Source organism: Nicotiana tomentosiformis, chromosome 5 (assembly GCF_000390325.3).
Source record: "Nicotiana tomentosiformis chromosome 5, ASM39032v3, whole genome shotgun sequence".
NCBI lineage: Eukaryota > Viridiplantae > Streptophyta > Magnoliopsida > Solanales > Solanaceae > Nicotiana > Nicotiana tomentosiformis.
The window spans coordinates 79,584,142-79,609,430 of NC_090816.1; the positions used below are offsets into that span (position 1 = coordinate 79,584,142).

At 39.6% G+C, this 25,289-nt stretch overlaps 1 protein-coding gene across 1 annotated transcript; it reads right to left on the reverse strand.

Annotated features, from left to right (window-relative positions):
* Positions 1-272: 272 nt before the first annotated feature.
* LOC138892632 (uncharacterized) lies at positions 273-1,864 on the reverse strand. Its single transcript, XM_070176367.1, has 2 exons — positions 1,484-1,864; positions 273-650 (listed from the first exon to the last, which is right to left on the reverse strand). Exons 1-2 carry the CDS (start codon positions 1,862-1,864, stop codon positions 273-275), a joined length of 759 nt encoding a protein of 252 aa, XP_070032468.1.
* Between the last annotated feature and the right edge of the window lie 23,425 nt (positions 1,865-25,289).

Genomic DNA, 25,289 nt, shown 5'->3' on the forward strand with positions numbered 1-25,289 from the left:
AGCAGTCTTCAAAATATCCGGGTCCCGAATCTTCAACTAATGATACCCTCATCGCAAATCAATCTTTCGAGAACACTCTGGCACCCTGAAGCTAGTCAAACAAGTCATCAATGTGTGGTAATGGGGTACCTGTTCTTCACTGTAACTTTGTTCAGCTGTCTATAATCAATACACATCCGCATAGTACCATCCTTCTTCTTCACAAACAGAACTGGAGCACCCCAAGGTAACACACTAAGTCAGATGAAACCCTTATCAAGCAACTCTTGCAGCTATTCCTTTAATTCCTTCAAATCCACTAGTGCTATACAATATGGTGGAATAGAAATGGGCTGAATGCCCTGCACCAGGTCAATACCAGAATCAATATCCCTATCGGACGACAATGCCGGTAGGTCTGATGGGAACACATCTAGGAAATCCCTCACTACCGGAGCTGACTCAACGGTAGGAGTATTAGCACTAACATCCCTCACGAAGGTTAGATATGCTTCAAACCACATCTCAACCATCCGTTGTTCCTTAAGGAAGGACACAACCCTGCTAGGAATATAATCCAATGTACCCCTCCACTCCAACCACGGCAAATCTGGCATAGCCAATGTCACAGTCTTAGCGTGACAATCCAGAATAGCATGATAGGGTGACAACTAGTCCATGACAAACATTAAATCAAAGTATACTATATTGAGTAACAATAGGTCAACTCTGGTCTCATAACCACCAATAAAAACTAAACACGATGGATAAACACGGTCCACAATAATACACATATACATGAGCACTCAATGAATCATGAGATATATCCAAATGCGGAGCAAAGTAAGATGACACATATGAATAAGTGGATCTTGGATCAAAACAACTGATGCATCCCTATGACAAACCAGAACCATACCTCTGATGACAACATCTGATGCAACCTCCTCCGTCCTACCAGGAAAAGCATAGAAGCGAGCCTAGCCTCCCCTTCTAGGGCGACCTCTACTTGTCTGACCTCCAACCCTAGCTGGCGGTGCAGGTGGGGGGGCAATTGGAGTATCAACCATGGCCTGTGAACTCTGTGTGCCCTGTGGAATCCTTGGAGCCTGTGTAATCTGTAGAGGTGCACCTCTCTTGAGTCTGGGGTAGTCCCTCACCATATGTCTGGTATCACCACACTCAAAACAAGCTCTCTATGGGCGTGGCTGCTGAAACTGACCCTGGCCTGGCGTGCTAGACTGACCGCTGAAGGCACCCCGTGCAGGAGGTACACTGGACAGTGGGTGAGAAAAAAATAGGCAACCCGAGACCTCTAAATAGCTAGAGCACCGCTAGTAGATGGAAGTGCTGAATGAACTAGATGGCTCACATAGCCTCTGCCATGACGGGTTGCAATTGGAGCACGGGCACCACTATATCCTCCCGAATCTCAAGGCCTCTTGGCCTCCCTGTCCTCTCTCTCTCGTCCCCGCATCCCCTACAGCCTCCGCATGATCCTTACCACCTGCTGAAATGGAGTATCCATCTCCAACTCCCAAGCCATGCTGGACCTAAGGCCATAACTGAGCCCCTCGATGAATCTGCGGACTCGCTCTCTAATTGTAGAAACCAAGGCAAGTGCATGTCGGGACAACTCACTGAATCTGATAGCATACTCTGCCACTGATATAGTCCCTTGATGAAGTTGCTCAAACTCGGTACGCCATGCATCACAAAGGGTCTGGGGAACAAACTCTCTCAAAAATATCTCTAAAAAGTGAGCCCAGGTAAGTAGGGCTGCATCAGCTGGCCTACCCTCCTCATAAGCCTGCCACCACTGATACACTGCTCCTGACAGCTGAAATATAGTAAAAGCAACTCCACTCACCTCCACAATACCCATAGTGCAGAGAATATGGTGGCACTTCTCTAGAAAACCATGCGCATCCTCAATAGCTGTGCCACTAAAAGTAGAGGATCATACTTCTTGAACCTCTCAAGTCTCCTCTGCTCCTCCTCAGATGTATCTTGCCTGACCTCAGGCAGAACCGGCATAACGGGTTGTGCTGGCATGGCACTCGAAACCTGATCAATGTGGACACGCTGCTCTGGAATACAGGCTGCGGGAGTCTGGGCTCCTCCCCCAGCCTGGGATGTATCTAGTGCAAGGGGAATCAATCCCGCCTGAGCTAGAGTGCTGAACATGCTCAAAAAACTTTGCTAGGGTCTTCCGAAGTCCAGGGGCAGTAACAGGTGCCTCGGGTGCATGTCCCCCAACCAGAGCTACTGATGGCTCCTCTGTCGCTGCTCGGACAGGTGCTCTGGCTGCAGCACGTGCCCCTCCTCGGCCTCTACCCCGACCCCTAATCATCGGATCCAGCAGTACGTGTCTGCACCATCTGTGAGATAATAGAAAGACAAGGATTCAGATTTCAAAGTCAACCAATCTGCACGATAAGGAATCAAATGAGTGGAATTTCTATACAGTTCCATAGCCTCTCGAAGATAAGTACAGACATCTCTGTACCGATCTGTAAGACTCTACTAAACTTGTTTATGACTCGTGAAAACTTTGAACCTAGAGCTCTGATACGAACTTGTCACGACCCCAAATTCCCACCTTAGGATGTCGTGATGAAACCTAGTCTCTAAGTCTAGGTAAGCCTAACATACACAAGGATATGACAGAAATAATGATTAAAAACATGAAATAAAGCTGATAAGTCTCATAATAACTTCAATATAGAACCACAACACAATATTCTCAAAACCCGGTGAGACTTAGTCATAAGCTCTACAAGAATCTACTAAAATCTCTAATACAATACTGTATGAAGAGAGGATAAACAGTAATAAGAGAATGGCAGAAGGTGACTCCGAAGCTTGCGAGCGTCGGGCAAGTATACCTTGAAGTCTCCGGAAATAACTGAATGATCACTAGCGTCCGGCATGAGCTGATGTACCTGTATCTGCACAAAAATATACAAAAGCGTAGTATGAGTACACTACAATAGTACCCAGTAAGTATCAAGCCTAACCTCAGTAGAGTAGTGACGAGGCCAGGTTAAGACACCTACTAGAATAAGAAAATTGAACAGAGTATAGCATAGTCTAATAATGGAAAGCGAGGAAGTAAATGACAAATAAGCAGTTCAATAATGTAAGCTAACAACAGAAATTTAAGTGGTAAAGCAACAAGTAGTGAACACATGATGAAACAAAAAATAGTCAAATACGGGCAATTACAAGTAAGACAATGAAGAAAACAACAAGAACTGTTAAACCAATAAGCCTATTTTAACATGGAATGTATAACAAGAATAACAACCGAGGTACCACACCTCATATTCACATTTCACAATTTCAACCACAATATTTTCTCATATCACCGCGAGAGCCTTGCATTTATTTTTAAAAACATTTCCCGAAATAGCTACACGCATTTTAGCCCCTTTATCTCACCGCGTGATTTCACGTTTATAAATCCCACCTTATCTCACCGTATGCATATCAAACCCTATCCTTATACCACTACATGCATATCAAAATCATAACACAATAATCAACTCGCACCACATATGTCCATATGCCACAACACTTGCCAAAATTAACAATACCAATGTTACCACAACATATAGCCCATGGCTTAATCACAATGTGTTTCAAGAATCTGAATAACAACAAAATGAATGAGGAATACTCAACAAGGAAAGATATCTCAATAATTAACTTCTTCAACCTCAATGTGATAATGGTTTTCACAACTTCAACATCAACAACCCAACAAGAAGATATTCTACGACATAACAACTTCAAGTAAGAGTAATTCAATAATAAAGGGGTAACAAGACAATAAGATAGGTAGCAACTTTAACTAAAGCATATAAGAGCAATTACAAAAATAAAGGGTAGAACAAATGCTAACAATGTTAATTAGAGCAAGAGAGGAGATTTAATATTGAAAAGTGTAACATGTTATAATATATTCAATTAAATGCATGGAAGAAGTCTAAAAGTTTAAACTAATCAAAATACCACTTATAGTCCGTGTACACACTCGTCACCTTGTGTACACGTCTTCCACATAGTACAATTAACACAATCAACCCAAGTCCTAAAGGGTAGTTCCCCACACAAAGTTAGGCAAGATACTTATCTCAACTAGGCCAAATTCAACACTCAAAAATAACTTTTCCCTTATAATTCGCCTCCGTATGGCTCGAATCTAACCACAAACGACTTAATATCATCAAACAATGCAGGAGAAATCAATTTCGATTAATAAAGCTAAGATCTTTACACTTTTCCCCAAAGGTCAACAAAAGTCAACTTCGGGCTCGCCCGGTCAAAACCCGGACCCAAGGGTAGATCTCGACTGCCCATAACTCTATGAGTCTATATATGTATTTTTTTTTCAAATCCGAGTCCAATTCGATTCTTAAATCCAAAATTTTTATTTTTCAAAACATAGACAAAAATCCCCAAAATGTTTCTTTGATTTTCATAAATTTGATGTTAAATATCATATATAATCATGTAATATAGTTGGAAATTGATCAAAATCATTTACTCGATGATTGTAGGTGAAAATTCCCTCTCCAAATCGCCTCCTACCGAGACTAGGGTTCAAAAATGAGAGAAAATAGATGAAATCCCATTTTCTAGCCCTTTGTTCAGGTGCAGATGTTGCATTTGCGACACTGCTTTCAGAATTGCGAAGAGGAGATCGCAATTGCGGCGCCTGACAGCCTAATGGAAAATCGTAATTCCGACACTAGCTTCGCATTTGCGAAGCCTGCTCCCATCGCAAATGCAACTAAATTGTCGCAAATTCGAGCCTACCCTGACTACCCTACTTTTCGCAAGTGCGATCAAGTTATCGCAAATGCGATACCTGAGGCCCCTCTACTATGATCACAATTACGATGCTTGTGTTTGCAATTGCGACACCTGAGGCAACAGCACACCGCAACCTGTAATTGAGTCTAAACCATTCTGAAACACGTCCGAAACTCACCCGAGCCCTCGAGGCTCCAAACCAAACATCTACACAAGTCTAAAAATATCATATGAACATGTTCGCATGACTAAAATACCAAAATAATATCTAGAACTATGAATAGGACATCAAAACACATGAATTTCAAAAGAAAACTAAAGAAACTCTAGAATTGCAACCTCCGGATCCTATCAAACCATGTCCAAATGACACCAAATTTTGTAGACAAGTTTCGAATAGAAAAATAGACCTATTACCGGTCCCAAAACAAAATTCTGAACCCGATAGCCACAAAGATAACCTACGGTCAAACTTAGAGAAACTTCCAAACCTCAAATTGACAACTTTTAGAAAAACAAGTCAAATCAACCTAGGGACCTCAGAATTCAATTCCGGGCATACGCTTAAGTCTAAAATCACGATACAAACCTATCGGAGCCATCAAAATACCGTTACAGAGTCATTTTCTCAAAAGTCAAATTTCAATCAATATTTTTAACTTAAGCTTCTAAACCAAGAACCAAAGGGTCCAAATCAACCCAAAACCTTTCCAGAATAAAACTAACCAACCCCGCAGGTCATAAAACCACAAATACACATATGTGAAGCATTAAAAGAGGAAATGAGCCTCAAATAAACAAATTAACAGGTCAGATTATTATATTCTCCCCCTCTTAAAACTAATATTCGTCCTCAAACGTGCATTAGAGACATACCAGATAAGGCACTAAAGACCCGGAGCAAAAACTTACCAAACCCTTTTCACATCTTTAGATGGAAATCAACCACAACGTCCCCAAGATTAATATGGTCATGGGTGCACCGCACAAGCTGAAGCAGTGGTAGAGGAACATTCGTCGGGAGCATGGGGATGAGATCAGAACACAATAATCGAGCTGACAAAGTACTTACTAGATTACTAATAGAGTTTTGGGACCCAGTTAAGGTGGTTTCCAAGTTTGTCGACTGTAAATTGGCACAAACACTGGAGGAAATCACTAGCTTTACGGAGTTACTGTTTGCTGGGTAAAAACCAATACTGCCAGTTATCATGCCTGCTTATAGGTTTTTTTATGCATCTGGATTGTCAAATAACAGAAACCTGAGAAATGTTGAAGAAGGATGGGTGAGTTTAAACCAGATGTTCGACAGATTCGAATACCGAGAAAGTTACGAGTGGCACCTTGAAGAATTTTAATGCGATCAAGCAACATGGGAGAGTCTCTGCCCCCTAATCTTTTCTCTGGCATTGTTGGGATTATTAGTCTTCCCGCAAAGAAAGGGGCGAATCAACATCAATCTGATGCCCCTGGTCTTGGAAACCTTTCGAGGGAATCTCCAAGTCACCCTTGTTCCCATGATATTGGCAAAGACACTACGCGCACTGTCAGCATGTTCTTGGGGATATGACTTTTTCAAAGATTGCAACCTACTACTCTAGATATGGGCCACATAACACTTCTTTCAAAGAGAGCCAACTATTTATTACTTTGTAGGCATCAATAACATGATCAAGAGCCACAACGAGAGGATGAGACACTGGGTTACACCGCACGGGGAAGAAGAGTGGAGAGACATACTGACCTATATGAGTTGAGAATGGATGAACTGGAAACTTTCATGGTTAAGTGACAGGGCAATTCTGAGGAGCCCCAAAAAATACTTCATCGAGTTAGTGGGACTTGAAGGAATTCAGCCATACGCACTCTGCCGAATCTAAGGCAATTTGGTCTAATCCAAGACGTGCTCCTCTGGTCAAGGACAGCTCTATATGAAGATGATTACAACAAACAAATTCCCATCCCAAGGGTAAGGAGACTTCAAGATGAATGGAATGACTTGATCATGATGCCGATGGGTCAGAATTCCTGGTGCACGCCTGAATACTTCTTGTGGATCAACGAGGTGGATGAGTTGGCCACACCTAGCAGAGAAAGGTTGACCGGACTAGAGGATGCAATAACAACTCTACAGATATATCACGAGATTTTGCCCCACTATCTCGTTACCACCGCCATGCATCAACAGGTGGTTCCAGGATTGGTCGACCACATGTTGCCACCGCCAGAGGACGATAACCAGGTGATCGAGTACATAAAGTCTGAGTCAGAAATAGAGCTGGAGGAAGAGCCTGAGTACAATAATGGCGAGGAGGAAGAAGAAGTCAAAGAGGACCTTGAGGAGGAGACTGAAGAAGAAAGCTTGGGAGGGGACTCCGGGGACGATTATTAGTGGCTGGTTGATTTCCTTTATCTTGTACCCCTTTCATTTCTCTAACGTCGAGCCTTTGAGCCCAAGTAATCGTTTTTGAACTTTGAAAGAAATGTTTAACCACCGCTCCCACCTATTGTAATCCCAACTGCGAGTGTTGAGAAAGCAACAAAGAGGGGCAAAATAATAATACTCTTTCATCATCTCCTGTCAAAAACTTTTCAATTTAGGGGCAAAATTTGTCTGAAGTCGGGGCAAAATTAGTCTTAATTCAATTTCTCTGCCCAAAAACTCTTTCATCGTCTCCGGTCAATGAGAGGCAGTTGTTGACGATCAATTTTGACCCTCCCTTTTAAAATTAAATTATTTATACTTAATTATTTGCAATAAATGTGGTGAAAATATTTTCTAATCAATAATACCTATTTTTATATAAATATAATAGGAAATTAGTAATTAACAGTGCTAAATTAATAATTCGATATTAAATATTTATAAAATATATCACCCTTACTATTTTGAAATTATTAAAATAACCTCTATATTTTGGTACACAAGTTTTACAATTAGTTTAACAGATTAATCTTTGATTTTTAATTACATCCCTTATTATTTAAATTAATCCAAAATTAATTTTATAATTCGGTAAATAAAGTATTTTAATAGATAATTCATTAATTATAGTAATTTATAGTGTATTTGACAACTATATTTTTATCACATTCAATTAGCATTAATTAAGCTTAATTAAGTTAATTTTAAAGGGGTTTAAAGCTTAAAAGGCTATAATTGCAAATGCCTAATCAAACACAATGTGGCTATTTGATAAATCTAAATCAACCCAAAATACAGGCCCAATGCCACCTGACCCGGTCCGGAACCAGCCTTTCCTATCCACCTTGGCAATCCAGGCCAACTCTTGAGGACAAATAAAATCGAGCCACACTACTCTTACCAGTCGCTCAGAAAACAAACACACTTGATCTGGGCCGTCGGTCCAAATCATCGATGGTCCATGTTTATTCCCGTTTTCCACTTTAATTTAAACCCCACCCCAGATATTATCTCAACCGTTGGATCACACAGATCCCACGGTCCTTATTTTCCCTAATAACATTTTCCTTAAATCCATATTACCTGAATTATCAGGGCCATTGATCAAATAATCCAACAGCCCAGATTCGTCTTTCATTTTTAACCCAGAGACCACCCCCATAACCTAATCATTCTCACATAGACTGGCCGTCTCTCTTTCCTCTTTTCCTCTCTATTCTCTCAAACCCTCCATGCCCATCAATCATGAAACCTTGCACAAATCGGTATAAGGTCACAAATTCAAACCTTACAACACTCAAACTACCTCCTATATCCACGAATGTCGCCTGATTCTTTCCCCTTTCATCATTAAAACTCAAAACCCAATATGAAACCCTAGACCCTAAAACGTGTAACCTAGAATCCATCAATCCCTCTTATGTTCTTTCAAATCGGAGCATGCATAGTTGATATATTCAGATTCATCATTGTTATTCGTTGTTCAAAGGCCAAATGCAGTGATCTCTGGACATTGGAGCTTTGAGCGATGGATCCTCACTCTCAACGGTCGATTCTTTATTCTCTCATGCTCAAGTAAAAACTCATCTCCAATTTCCTCTCCTTCCCTTCTGATTTCACCTATTCACTGTCGTAATCTACCATATCGTCATCATCCACTACCTGTTCGAATAATTTGAAACCCTAAGGCTCAACAACCTCTATAATGTCACGCCCCAAAACCGAGGAGCATGACCGGCACTCAACCGAGTGAACCCGGCCGAGCAAGCCTATTAGATTTTCTTCTACCTAAACTCATTCATGAATAAAGAGAATATATATGTTTTCGTTAATCAACCAATAAAGTGATCATGTTGCAATACCAATTTCTTACCATCAGTTACTTTATTTTAAAGTCTCAATTCCAAACACATTTTTCATAATCTGAAGTGGAAATAGTAATTGAAGCACAACACACGAGTTTGACTTCCCCAGCACCATTCTATAACCCACACTATGTCTACGGAGCTTCTATAGATAAAGATGAGTTCAATGATAATGCCGGTAATAAGGCCCCGGCTATACCTCAAACAGAATACACAAAGAACAAAAGATACATGACCCCGGGATGAAGTGAGGCTCACCAAGTTAGCTGGGAAGAAGGTGTACTACTATTACTGATCAATATCTCCTGCTGTGGAACCACCTGCATCCATTTAAAAGATGCAACGCCCCCGACAAAAGGGACATTAGTACCGTCGAATAGTACTAGTATGAAAACTAAACACTAATTTAAGAATTCAGAAATACAAGATGAAAATAATGAACCAGTGCAGCAATAGAATAATATAGATAACCGTTTAAACCATAGCAAGCTTATTAAAAGCTATAGATAACATTTATAGGATTTAAGACGAGATCCCTTGTAACCATCTTCACATAAAGCGGCCCCGCCGCCTCACCCGATGTATGGAGGTGGAAGTGTACGTACAATACCACAACTCTAATCAAGCCACTGCCGCCTCACCCCAATGTATGCGAGTGGATGTATAACCACAGTACCAAGTACACAAAGCGGCTATGCTACCTCACCCCAATATATACGGGTGAAAATGCATCAATGATACCAATACCAACTGCCTCACCCCAATATATGCGGGTGGTGGTGCCACAATAATACCAAAACTATACACAAAGCGGTCATACCGCCTCACCCCAATGTAAGCGTGTGGAGGTGCAGTCCCACAATACCATAATCCCTACACAAAACGGTCATGTCACCTCACCCCAATATATATGCGGGTGGAGGTGTATCACAATCACAATCTCTGTACCATAATCCCCACACAAAGCGGTCATGCCGCCTCACCCCAATGTATGCGGGTGGAGGTGTATCACAATCACAATCTCTACACAACTTGGCATAATAACTTTCACATAAATCACGACTAGAAATTATAACATGTGGATACATAATCCATAGTTTGGGACACATCCTCAATTTATAATGCAATATGATAAGAGCATTTGAAACACGAATTGAACATATATCTTCATCACAAAACTTATCGGAATACTCCTTTTATAATCAACATCTCGGAACTTACAAGGATATTGGGAATTCCAATTCTTAAAGAAAAGTTTAGCCAACATACCTCAATTGAGCTTTCTTAAACTCTAAAACATTCCGGAATTCTTAGCAACTTCAATCTATTTTAGAAATATAACAAATTGAACCAAAATTAGGAAGATCATTATGGTTCTAGCTCATTTGAGCATTTTATCAAACACTAGGTGTGCATTAAGGTTTCAAGGCCCTTTTATAGAGGATTCCATCATCCCACAACCTAATATTTACCATTCTTAGCTAACAATCTTCCTACACCCTTTGATAACACATTCATGTAAGATAAACAACTCTCATGCCCAAGAATTATCTTGCTAATTACCCATTTTCAGAAAATTAGGGTTTAGGATGTAGAATCTTACCTCTAGGATGAAGACCTACTGAGCTTCCCTTCTTAATCTTCCAAAACTTGAGCAAGAATTAAATAAAAATTATTGAAGAACACCTTCTCACTTTAGGGCACTCTCTCTCACTCTAAAATGTCAGATTCTAGTTTAAAAATAACCCAAAGAGTGTACTTAACGAAGTAGGATCGGGTTTTAAAATCCCAAAAATAAGCCCCGGAACAGATTCTGCGGTCGCATAAGTGATCGCATAATGGCCGCATACTTGCTGACAAAACCGATCAAAAATCTGTCTGTGTATGCGGTCACTATGTGGTCCGCATAACTGTTATGCGGTCGCGTAATGCACCGCATAACAGTTTTGTGGTTGCATAGTCGACTGCATAGCTGCTGCCAGATTTGGCCCTCTCCTGCTCACTTCTGCGGCCATTATGCGGCCCGCAGAGTGATTATGCGGTCGCGTAATGGACCGCATAAACTCGCTTTTCCGCCAAAAATTTTCCTTTACTTTCCGGTGCATTGTTCAACCCAAAAAATCCGAGCCGCGGCGAGCTTGCTCGCCGCGAAGAATTTCTATAATCTTCTAACACGTAAGCCTAGTTCGGCACCATGAAATATTATTTTCTTTGCAAAATTTACCGGGCTTTACACTTAAATACTTCAAATTTTTTCGAGGTGTTATATATAAATAGGAGCCTTCAATACTCTCACCTAACATCACCTAACAGATGAACACACACTTAACATTATTAGCAAAAACATTGAAAGTTTAAGTCTTTTTGGCTAAATTCTTAAGTTCAAGTAGCGTCTCCTAATTTTCTCTTTTTATTCTTTCATTTCTGCTCGGGTTTGACCTCTGACGTGATTAATTACAGGGTTTGGATTCCTAAATGGCTAAACATAATGCTCTTGCTTGGTTTGCTGCCCTATAGAAAGTCAATGTACACTGACCCTCTTTTTTCTTTGATTATATGTGTTTATTTGATAATTCTAATGTCTTCTCCGTTGATTTCCTTACGTTCATGATATATGTTAGTAACTTATGATTGTTCATCATGTTTTGCTGTTCTCATTGATTAAAGCTGATTATTTTCCTGATAAGCTATGATTGTTCTAGTATTGCTGGTTAATCTGTGTTAACGAACTTCTTGACTTAACTAGATAAACATCTGTTATAGTGAATAATATAAGTTCTGCTGAACCTTTTTCATTAGCTAAAATTTTTTTGATGTGTGCTTTGTCAGCTTTACTACCATGTTTGGCTAGCATAACTAAGCTGTTTTCTCATACTTTCCCTAACGCCCTGTTGAGAATTCATATTTGCTACATCTGTGCTATATTGATCTTTGAATTCGTAATGTTATACCACCTGTTGATTTAATTAAAAATGATCTCCATCATAGTATCAAGTCACACACTTAACCTATCTGCTTTGATTAAATAATCTATTACTGAAACCATGTCAGCTGTACACGCTTAAAAGTTCACATGTCCTTATGATATGAACTTCTGTAATGAATTCATTAGCCTAGTTATCATGCTATCTGCTCATTTGATATGTTCTGTGATCATGAAGCTTTGTGGAAATCTCACTGCGTGTTGGTTAAGTGATCCTTAATGACTTCTATACTTATGTGTTTACCCAGTTATGCTCATGAACTTCCTGTTTATTTTTCATTTAAGAAGGACTCATGCCTAAATTACTATACTCTTCACTCAAAACTTCCTTATAGAAGAAGAAGTTAAAACTTGTCTACTCTAATAACTTAGCAAGCTGAGCTATACAGAATATGAAATAAGAAGTCCACTGTTGTCATTCATTGGCTTGAGAAAACTCATAATGCTTACTTGTCTTGTTAAAATATACACTGCTCCATGCTTGGTTGATATCCTTGTCTATAATGACCTAGTTTGAATCTGGATGTTGATTGAGAATTTAATAGACTAGTGATCATTCTACTAAGTTCGGACTAGATTAAAACTGACCACCTGGTCTACTTTGATGTTTTTGTTTGGTTGAACAAGGATGTTGGTCTAAGTCCTTAGTGGAGTGAGGCCTTAATTATGTATATGCTTACTCTTGACTGTTCTGAATACTACTGCAATGACTGATTGAAGTACTGTAAACCTAGTTAAGGATTCTTGAAATGTTGAACCTTCAGCAGAACTAATAATATTAATATGCATGTCTTCCCTACCACTTGGATCACTTAACTTTGCATTTCTAAGCTTGGATTAGTTTATTGATGGTTTATCATGAACTCTCCTTGTTTTACATCTGTGATAGTCTCTTTAAATGTTCTGATGCATTCCATGAATGATCATTAAATATCCTTGGGCATTATAAGTACTTGCAGTAGTTGGCTTTTACATTCTGGTTTCTGATCTCAAGGTTAATAGTATAATTCTAAAGTGTTCATGTCTTTGCACTTTGATGATATTCCCTGCGGCTTTTGAATTCTGTGTATTTGAACCTTTTGTGTTTACTGTTGCTCTCATGTTAATTACTAAAGTGAATACCTCATTTGTATCTAAACCTTTGGGGAAGGGTAAGTGTGAGTTATTAAGGGTATTTGGGGTGAAACATAGTCTGTGATTAAGATACCCTTCTCTGATACAAGCACTGCTCGGGTTCCATGAGACCCTTGTGAACTCTAAAGTACCAGGGGTCCAAAGGGTATTTTGTCCATAAATAAGGTTTTACCCTAAGCTTTTAATTATTAACCCTTATTAATCCTCCTAGGATTAACACAATTGAACCTGGTTACACTGTATTCTTCAGTCTCGTTTATGTGTTATGGTTTTACTTTAATATGCCTCATATTGATTTCATTAATGGTCCTTTATTTCTATTGTATGCATGATATAAACTGGGCCTGCAGAGTTCTTGGGAACTCAGGCCCAAGTTCCAACTTAGGATGCTCTTTCCCGCCCTATGGAGTCTGCCGTTGCTGTGCATAAAGTCCGCTGGACCTGAATTCTCTTCGGCTCAACATCAAGAGTCCAACCTTCCTCTTTCTCTTATTTTAGATAATAACTGCTAATTATGTCTTTATTCTATAAATGTGCCCTATTTGAAACTAACGCTGTTATTGAATTATATGTGGATACTTTTGATTGTTTTTTAGGAACAATAGGAAAACCCAAAGCCCATAGGTAAATAAAGGAAAAGAATCTGAGTTTATATTATGTTCACTAAAATATTTCGATGTTTTGATCACTTACCTGTTAACAAATAAACGACTTCGTTTTTGATTATTACTAACTGTTTTCAGTAAGGCTTTGAGATTGAACAGATTCGAAAAAAAAGCGAACGGTCACTTTTTGAAAAAGAATCAGAAGAATGTTTACAAGGCTGGTTTTCAACAAATAAAACCAACACGGCTGGTAATTGCGAACAAGTCTAAACTTCGATGAGTTTCAAAAGCATAACTTCGGTTGAAATCGATTTTCTAAAAGGTATACCCATGACATGTTCTATTTCACAAAGTTACATGAACAACCACTTTTTTTTAAGAAATGAAATTTTTAGAATTCTTTCAAAAAACATAGAAGTATTTCATAAAGCCTTTTCTCAAATTTTGTAAGTATGAACATTTCAAAAGATCTTTCATAAATTATAAACTTTATAAAACCTTTGATCCCTTTTCCGAAGTACATATACAAACTTTCTTTCAAAATAGTAGATTTTAAAGACAAGACTTAGAATAATTTATAGACTTTAAGTACTTAACTAAGCAAAATATAGACCTTTACTTCCCCGAACCTACCCTAAATTCTACGAAACTACCTCAGGTAGATTTTAAGGGATGCCTAAAATATTCCTCTTAGAAGAACAAGAACCCTTACCCGAATCTCACTGATTAGAAGACCAATAGGATAATAATCTAAAAGATACATAAGAACCCTAATATACCTTAAAATATTAGGTAGCGACTCTCTTTTATCAACAACATAAGAAGCACTAGTTGAATCTTGTTTTGACCTGTGCAAAATAAGGTGCAACAACCTATATTGCATCACATTTCCTCAAGGTCCATATGAGTCCAACAACGAAATCCACAGTAATACGCTCCCACTTCCACTCGGGAATCTCAAGTCTCTAAAGCAAATCGCCCAACCTCTGATGCTCATACTTCACTTGTTAACAGTTCAAACACCGAGCCACATTCTCTACTATATCTTTCTTCATCCTCCTGCACCAATAGTGTTGCCTCAAATCTTGATACATCTTAGTGTCACCCAGATGAATGGAGTACCGCGAACTGTGGGCCTCCTCAAGAATCAACACACACAACCCATCCACATTGGGCACATATATCCGGCCCCACATCCGCAACACCCCATCATCTCCAATAGAAACCTCCTTGGCATCGATGTGCTGCACCGTGTCCTTAAGGACAAGCTAATGGGGGTCATCATACTGACGCGCTCTGATGCGCTCATACAAAGAAGACCGAAAAGCCATGCAAGCAAGAACCCGACTAGGCTCCAAAACATTCAATCTCACAAACTGATTGACCAAAACCTGAACATCCATGGCCAGTGGCCTCTCCGATGCCGGTAAATATGCCAAACTGCCCATACTCTCAGCCTTTCTACTCAAGTCATCGGCCACCACATTGGCCTTCCATGGATGATATACTATAGTGATATCATAGTCTTTCAGTAACTCTAACCATCTTCGCTACCGCAAATTAAGGTCATTTGCTTGAACAAATGTTGTAGACTCTGATGGCCGGTATAGACCTCCCATGGAACACCGTACAAATAATGCCTCCAAATCTTTAGCGCGTGAACAATGGCCGCCAACTCTAAGTCATAAACATGGTAGTTCTTCTCATGAAACTTCAACAGTCGAGATGCACAGGCAATCACCTTATCGTCCTGCATCGACACCGTGCCAAGATTAATACGCGGTGCATCACAATACACAGTATAAGATCCCGAACCTATAGGCAACACCAACACTGGAGCCGTATTCAATGCAGTTTTGAGCTTCTGAAAGCTTACCTCACACTCGTCGGACCATATGAAAGGAGCACCCTTCTGGGTCAACCTAGTCAAGGGTGCAACAATGAACGAGAAACCCTCCATAAAGTGGCGATAATATCTGGCAAAACCAAGGAAACTCCGGATCTCAGTAGCTGAAGACGATCTTGGCCAACTCTGAACTATTTCAATCTTCTTCGGATCCACCTTGATCCCCTCGTTAGACACCACGTGACCCAAAAACATCACCGAATCAAGCCAAAACTTACACTTGGAGAATTTTGCATTTAACTTCTTCTCCCTCTAGGTCTGGAGCACGATCCTCAAGTGCTGCTCATGATCCTCCCGGCTGCGAGAATACTCCAAGATGTCATCAATGAACACGGTAGCGAAAGAATCAAGATATAGCTGGAACACACTGTTCATCAAGTGCATAAATGCTGCTGGGGCATTGGTCAACCCAAATGATAACACCAAAAACTCATAGCGACCATACCGAGTCCTGAAAGCAGTCTTTGGAATGTCTGAGTCCTGAATCTTCAATTGATGATACCCTGACCTCAAATCAATCTTCGAGAATACTCTAGCACCCTGAAGCTAATCAAACAAGTCATCAATGCGTGATAATGGGTACCTGTTCTTGACTGTAACTTCGTTTAGTTGCCTGTAATCAATACACATTCATATAGTACCATCCTTCTTCTTCACAAATAAAACCGGAGCACCCCAAGGCAAAACACTCGGCCAGATGAAACCCTTGTAAAGCGACTCCTGAAGTTGTTCCTTTAATTCATTTAACTCCACTGGTGCCTACGATATGGTGGAATAGAAATGGGCTGAGTGCCCGACACCAGGTCAATACCAAAATCAAATTTTCTATCGAGCGGCATGCCTGGTAAGTCTGTTGGGAACATATTTGGAAAATTTCTCGCTATCGGAACTAACTCAACGGTAGGTGTATTAATATTGACATCCTTCACCAAGGCTAGATATGCTTCACACCCCTCCTCAACCATTCGATGTGCCTTCAGAAAGGACACAACCATGCTAGGAATATAATCTAACGTGCCCCTCCACTCTAACCGGAAAACCTGGCATAGCTAATTGCACGGTCTTAGCATGACAATCCAGAATAGCATGATAGGGTGACAATCGGTCCATGCCTAAGATCATGTCAAAATCTACCATACTGAGTAGCAATAGATTAGCTCTGGTCTCATAACCACCAATAGTGACTAAACACGACCGATAAACACGGTATACAATAATAGAATCTCTCACAGGTATGGACACATTTACATGAGCATTTAAAGAATTACGAGATATATCCAAATACGAGGCAATGTAAGATGAAATATATGAGTAAGTGGAACCCGGATCAAATAAGACTGATGCATCCCTAAGACAGACCGGAATAATACATATGATGACAACATCCAATGCAACATCCTCTGTCATACTAGGAAAAGCATGGAAACGAGCCTGGCCTCCCCCTCTAGGGCGACCTCTACCCGCCTGACCTCCACCCCTAGTTGGCGACGCAGGTGGAGCGGCAACTAGAGCAGTAACCATGGCCAGTGAACCCAGTTGACCCCTGTGGAATACGTGTAGCCTGTGTAGTCTATGGAGGTGTTCCCCTCCTAAGTCTAGTGCAGCCCCTCACTATATGTCTAGTATAACCACACTCAAAATAAGCTCTCGGTGGGCGTGGCTGCTAAAACTGACTCTAACTTGGTCGGCTAGACTGGCCGTTGAAGGCACCCCATGCAGGAGGTGCACTAGAAACTAGTTGTGCATAATATGTGACTTGAGACCTCAGAATAGCCAGAGCACTGCGAGTAGCTAGAAGTGCTGAATGAACTGGGCGACTCATATATCCTCTGCCATGATAGGTTGATATTGCAGCGTGGGAACCACTAAATCCTCCAGAACCTCGAGGCCTCTTGGCCTCCCCGTCCTCCCTCTCTCAGCCCCACATACCCTCCATCCTTCGAGAAATCTCTACAACCTGCTGAAATGGAGTATCGGTCTCCAACTCTCGAGCATGCTGAATCTAAGACCATAACTGAGCCCCTCGATGAATCTGCAGACTCGCTCTCTGAATGTAGAAACCAAGGAAGGTGCATTTGGGAACAACTCACTGAATCTAATGGCATACTCTGACACTGACATAATCCCCTAATGCAGCTACTCAAACTCTATACGCCATGCATCCCGAAGGGTTTAGGGAACAAACTCCCTCAAAAACATCTCTAAAAATTGAGCCCAAGTGAGTCGGGCTACATGAGCTGGCCTACCCTCCTCGTAAGCCTTCCACAACCCATACACTGCTCTTGACAACTTAAATGTAGTAAAAGCAACTCCGCTCACCTCCACAATACCCATGGTGCGAAGAATACGGTGGAACTTGTCCAAAAAACCCTGCGTATCCTCAGTAACTGCGCCACTGAAAGTAGGAGGATCATACTTCTTGAACCTCTCAAGTCTCCTCTACTCCTCCTCAGATTCCCCTGGCCTGACTCAGGCTGAACCGAAATAACAGGCTGTGTTGGCATCACACTCGAAACTTGATCAATATGGACCCACTGCTCTGGAGTACGGGCCGCGGGAGTCTGAGCTTCTCCCCCAGCCTGAGATGTAGCTGGAGCAACCGGGATCAATCCCGCTTGAGCTAAAGTACCGAACATACTCAGAAAGTGTGCTAAGGCCTGCTGAAGTCCGGGGGTAACAACATGCGTCTTAGGTGGCTGTCCCCCAACTGGAGCTACTGGTGGCTCCTCAATTGCTGCTCTGACACGTGCTCTGACTGCAGCACGTGCTCCTTCTCGGCCTCTACCCTGACTCAGTCTTCTCGTGGCTCTAGCAAGGTGGCCGGGGTGTCTAATCATCTGATCCAGCAGTGCGTGTCCTCACTATCTATGAGAGAATAGAAAGACAAAGACTCAGATTTTGAAATCAACAAATTCGCACGATAATGACAAAGAAGTGGAATTTTCTTAATAGTGTCGTAGCCTCTCGATATAAGTACAGACGTATGGGCACCGATCCGCAAGACTCTACTAAACTTGCTTATGACTCGTAATACCTAGGAACCTAGAGCTCTAATACCAACTTGTCATGACCCCAAATTCCTACCTTAGGATGTCGTGATGGCATCTAGTCTCTAAGACTAGGTACGCCTAACATACTGTAAGAACCAACAAAAATAACAATTTAGATATAAATTTAAACTGGTAAGCTATCATAACAAAACCCAAACAGTACAACAGTCAAATAATTCCCAAAACTAGTAGAACTGAGTTAGAAGCACTAAATGAAGTACACTTAGAAATTCTAAATACAATACTGTTTTGAACTGGAAATAAACAGTAGTATAGCCCAAAATAGAAGGTAACTCAGAGGCCTGTGAGCGTCAAGCAGGTTTACCTTGAAGTCTCCGAAGTAACTGATCAAATCACTAGCGTCCGGCATGAGCAGATGTACCTGGATCTGCACAAAAATGTGCAAAAGCATAGCATGAGTACATCACAATGGTATATCAAGCCTAACCTCGGTAGAGTAATGACGAAGCCAAGTCAAGACACCTACTAAACAAAAGAAAACCTGAAGAGAATATAATATAATCTAATAACAAAAGCTAAAGGCAATTTAAGGACAATAAAGCAATTTATCAATACATGGCTAACAACGGAAATAATGCAACAAATAACAACAAGAGAGTACGCGTGATAAAGACAACAAGTAACCATTTACAATCAAAATGCAAAAAGAAAGAAATAAGGAAAGAAGAGCAACAATTGTTCAAATCATCAAGCCTTCCCAACATGGAATGTACAACAAGAATCATACCAAGACACCACACCTGATATTCACATTTCACAAGTCACAATCACAATCTTCCTTATAGCGCCGCTTGAGCCTTGCATTTATATTTTTAATCAAACATTTTTCCCGAAATAGTTACACGCGCTTTAGCCCCCTTATCTCACCGCGTGGCTTTAAGTAATTCCCTTACTAGCAACACGCATATAAATCTCACATTATCTCATAGCATGCACATCAACTCCTATCCTTATACCATCGCATACACATCAATATCTCATCACAATAATCAACACGCACCATACATGCCCAAATGCCACAACATTTCCAAAATCAAAAATACCAATGTTACCACAATACAAAGCCCACGGCTCAACCACAATGTGTACAAGAATCTCAATAATAACAAAATGAATGAGAAACAACTCAATAAGGGAAAAGTATCCCAATAATCAACAACTTCAACCACAAGGTGCTAATAGCTTTCACAACTACAACTTCAATAACCCAACAAATAAAAATATTTCCATGAAATGGAAACTTCTAGTTCAAGTATATAACATAAGCTTAACAATGAATGAGATACCATAAAATAGCAACTACGACTAAATGTATGAGAATAATTCAAAAATGGAGAGAATAGCATGTAACAACAACTACAAATAAATGCATATAAGAGTAACCTTGACAATGGAAACTAGGGTATGTAATAGCAACTTCAATAAAGGCATATAAGAACCAACTTGACAACGAGATATAGAACAAATAATAATAACTTCAAATAAGTGATTAAAAGTAACCTAAGAGTCTAAACGGGTCAAATACCACACATAAGCTCATGTACACACTCGTCACCTCATGTACACACTCGTCACCTCATGTACACGTCTTTCACGTAACTTAAATAGTACAAACAACTCAAGTCCTAAGGGGTAGTTACCCCACACAAAGTTAGACAAGACACTTACATCAACTACGCCAAATTCAACACTCAAAATAGCTTTTCCCTTATAATTCGTCTCTGCACGACTCAAATCTAACCAAAAACGATTTCATCAAACAATGCAAGAGAAATCAATTTCATTTAATAAAGCTAAGATCTTTACACTTTTTCTCAAAAGTCAACAAAAGTCAACCCGGGCCATCGTGGTCATAACCCGGGTCCAAGGGTAGATCCCGACTACCCATAATCCTACGAGTCTATATATGTATTTTATTTTCAAATTCGAGTCCAATTCGACTCTCAAATCCCAAATTTTTATTTTTCAAACAATAGACTAAAATCCCCAATATTTCTCTTTGATTGTCATAAATTTGATGTTAAATCTCATATATAACCGTGCAATATAGTTGGAAATTGATGAAAATATAACTTACCTAATGATTTTAGGTTAAATTCCCCTCTCCAAATCGCCTCCGATCGAGTCTAGGGTTCAAAAATGAGAGAAATAAGATGAAATCCCTTCTTCCCAGTCCTTTTGTTCAAGCACAGATGTCGCATTTGCGACACTGCGTTTGCAATTGCGAAGAGGGAGCTCGCAATTGTGGCATATGACGGCCTAATGGTCAGTCAAAATTGCGACACCGGCTTTGCATTTGCGAAGCCTGCTCCCATCGCAAATGCGACTAAATTGTCGCAAATGCAATCCTACCCTGACTAGCCTACTCTTCAAAATTGCGATCAAGGTATCACAAATGTGATACCTGAGGCCCCTTTGCTATGATTGCAGTTGCGATGCTGGTGTTTGCAATTGCGACACCTGAGGCACCAACCTACCAGCAACTTGTAATTTAGTCCAAACCATTCAGAAACACGTTTGAAACTCACCCGAGCCTTTGGGGCTCCAAACGAAACATCCACACAAGTCTAAAAATATCATAGAAACTCGCTCGTGCTATCAAAACACCAAAATAATAGCTAGAACCACGAATCGGACATCAAAACACATGCATTTTTAAAGAAAACTCAAGAACATCTAGAATTGCAGCCAAGCGTCTGAATCCTATCAAACAAACTCCAAATGACACCAAATTTTGCAGACAAGTTCTAAATAGCAAAACGGACCTACTCCCGGTCCCAAAACCAAATTCCGAACCTGATAGACACAAAGTATACCTACGGTGAAACTTAGGGAAATTTCCAAACCTCAAATTGCCAACTTTTGACAAAACAAGTCAAATCAACCTAAGGACCTCTGAATTCAATCCCGGGCATACACCTAAGTTTAAAATCATGATACGAACCTATCAGAGCCATCAAAACACTTTTCCGTGGTCATTTTCACAAAAGTCAAACTTCGATCAATAATTCTAACTTAAGCTTCTAAACCAAGAACCAAAGGGTACAGATCAATCCAAAACCTTACCGGAACGAAACTAACCAATCCCGCAAGTTATAAAATCATAAATACACATGTGTGAAGCATTAAAAGGGGAAACGAGGCTCAAATACATAAAACGACCGGTCGGGTCGTTAAACTTTCCTTTAAGAGAAAAGTAAAACTCAAATATGGTAAAAATATCATGGAAAATATTCTAACAAATCTTCCCTTTTTGGCCATGATTTTTATACAAGATTTGATTCACCTTCTTCACGTGAATTATCTTCGTCACTACTGCTTGACATGTTTTAAAACTTGAACCCTTGCGGGTTAAAAGTATTGTAGCCCTTTTGGGTTAAGAGTTTTTGTAGCCCTTTGCATGGTTAAAAATGAGCTATTTGTAGGGTTAAAAGTGAGTTTTGATTTTAAAAATATAGCAGCAGGATTTTTGAAAATATAGTTGAAATTCATCTCCACATGTAGCGCTACAAACGTTTTTTAAAACGTATCTGATAAAATCTTCATTATCGTCAATAGGCTGCAACTTGATATGAATCTGCTTTGTACCTGTTTTCAACCTCATTGAACTATTAGATCTGATGCCACTTGTTGGGATTGAAATAATCAGGGTATCATGCAGAGGCTAACAATTACAAATCATCAATGACGATAAATCAGACGATAAAAAAAAACTATAAAAAAGACTTTATTATATGATATGGGTTTGGTCAATTGATTTCACGGCCCGAAATCACCACTAAATTGTGATGGCCCCTAACTCAACCCGCTAGGTAAGCCAAACAAAATAAGCTACAACTAAACTATGAAATCAACAATATATATAATAGAAACTACAACCGGTTTCAATACAACTACCCCAAGGACTGGTAGTATAAGTCACGAGCTACTATGATTTAGATTTACAAAATCAATGTGGAGAATAAATACAATATGTGTTTGAAGTTGACATAAGCAGAACTTAAATCCTGAACTACCATGAACAGGAGGTAGCTTGAATCTGGAACACAGGTACGTCTTCAATGCAAGGCTTCGTCTTCCACAGCTACGCAACATCAAGATGTGCACGCAAGGTGCGGACGTATAGTATGAGTACAACCGGCCCTATGTACTCAGTAAGTATCTTGACTAACCTCAGTGAAGTAGTGACAAGGTTTTTTTAGGTCAAAGATACTCACTAATATAACATGTGTAGTTGAATTTGTAATAGAAATAATACTAGAAATAACAGAGAAGAGTACAAGAACAAATATGCCCAACAGTAAATGATTACTAATAGAAATCACGGTCAGTTTTCTCAATATCACAACCAATCCTTTTCTTAAAACGATAACCACCAAACAACATAGTAAATCTGTGAATCTTCATAGTATGATGAATATGTTCAAGATATCAAGTCAAATGGTACGGTAACACCCTTCGTGTATTTATCTCATCCTCACCAAATATATAAATGTATTCAAATCAATTGGCACGACAACGCCCTTCGTGCATTTATCTCATCCTCACCAAGCATACGTATAACAGTATTAACCAGATAAAAGAAATGCCAATAACAGTAACAGCAAAGTGGAAAATACACAAGTAGCAATATCGATCAAGGTAGAGCATACGGACAATGGTAACAGACAGGGTGGGAAGCACAAAAGTAATGATCGCAATTAAGGTAGGAGAACATAAATTTCACTATCTGGCAAAGTAGAATTTTTAGATGAGAGCACAACAAAAGAGGAACGACATAGATGTAAATATAACAAACAAGACAGAAATCATGTTTTTGATCAGATAAACAGATAAAAAGTGTGGATAGAACAATAACAATTAAGGTAGGAGGCAAATACGTGACAACAACAAGAAGTCACATATAAAGCATAGGTGCATCAGTGACAACTTGAAAAGAAGACATAAATATATATGGAATGGCACGACATCACCCCTTATGCTTTACTCTCTTCCTCACACAATAACGTATATGAAATGGCATGACATCACCTTACGTGTACTACACTCTTCCTCACATGATAATATAAATTAATGGCACGATATTATCCTTCGTGCTTAATAATGTATATGAAATGGCACAGCATCATCCTTCATGCTTTACACTTTTCCTCACATGATAATGTATACACCATGGTACGACATCACCTTTCGTGCTTTACACTCTTCCTCACCAAACATATGTATATCAATGACAAGCAAGGTAGGAAGTATGGATAACATCAAAAAGAATGGTTAAGCAAATACACCGCGTGAACATCAATCACAACTCTCGAACCAATAAACAATTCAATAAACTTCAAGAACCCATTGTTCAAGTATCTCGACAAAGCTCAAACATGCTTTTCAACATAAGTATTGAACCCAAGTACCTTAAAAGTACGGTCATAGACATGTATTCGTGATTAGTGATGATTGAATTTAGCACATCAACAGTTTCACAAAAAGTCCGTCAAATTTAATCAAGTTATAATAAGCTGAATCATGGTTTCTAGCATTGAAATTCATATTCATATTATTGTAGAAGTCAAGTAAAACATGAGGCAAGAAATTCACATGGTTCAACAAGGCATAGAGAATTGTATAATCTACCCCGAGCATGGATAATCCTGGCTCATGCATATACACTCCTCACCTCACATATGTATCACCCCCGCATGTAGTAAATAATATCATCTTATTAGGAAAAATTCTCCCATCAAAGATAAGCGCCATCCCACACGAATCGACCTCCGAACAGCTCAAAACTAGTCAAAAGAAACTCAAAAATATCAAATAATGCCATAGGAATCCAATCCAAAAGATAAATGTCCAATCTTTAATCAAATACTCAAAGTTAACCAAAAAGTCTACTCGAGCCCGCATCCCAGAACCCGACAAAACTCACAAATTCCGATAACACATTCGAATATGAGTCTAACCATACTAATTTCACTCAAATCCAACTCCAAATCGATGTTCAAAACTCAATTATTCACTTTACAAAAGTTTAGACAAAAACTTCCATTTTATCTTTTAGATTCATCAATCCAATGCCAAAATCAAAGATGGAATCATGTAAAAGATAACATTCGAGTAAAAAATACTTACCCCAATCCATGTTGTGAGAATCCCCTCCAAAATCTTCCTAATCCGATCTCCCAAACTCAAAAATATGATAAAATGAACTCAAAGTCCGAAAATAATATCTTATATCTCTGCTTCAGCTACAGAATAAAGGGTTGTTCTCCGGGTCTTACATCGAAGACCCACAACAACATCTGAAGAATTTTCTATCAATTTGTGTCACTCAAAGACAACCGAATATGACACCCGAAGCAATCAGATTGTTACTGTTTCCATTCTTAATGACTGGGGAAGCTCAAACATGGCTGAATTCACTCCCAATAAACTCCATTACTACTTGGGAGGAACTAGTCAAGCAGTATTTAAACAAGTTTTATCCACCCAACAAGACTGCA

Excerpts from the sequence above, each read along its gene's own strand:
- LOC138892632 (XM_070176367.1), bottom strand. The coding sequence starts at position 1,864 with ATGGGTATTGTGGAGGTGAGTGGAGTTGCTTTTACTATATTTCAGCTG. Across the intron at positions 651-1,483 it reads ATACTCCATTTCAGCAGGTG|TTGTCACCCTATCATGCTAT; the intron begins GTAAGGATCATG and ends GTCATGGACTAG.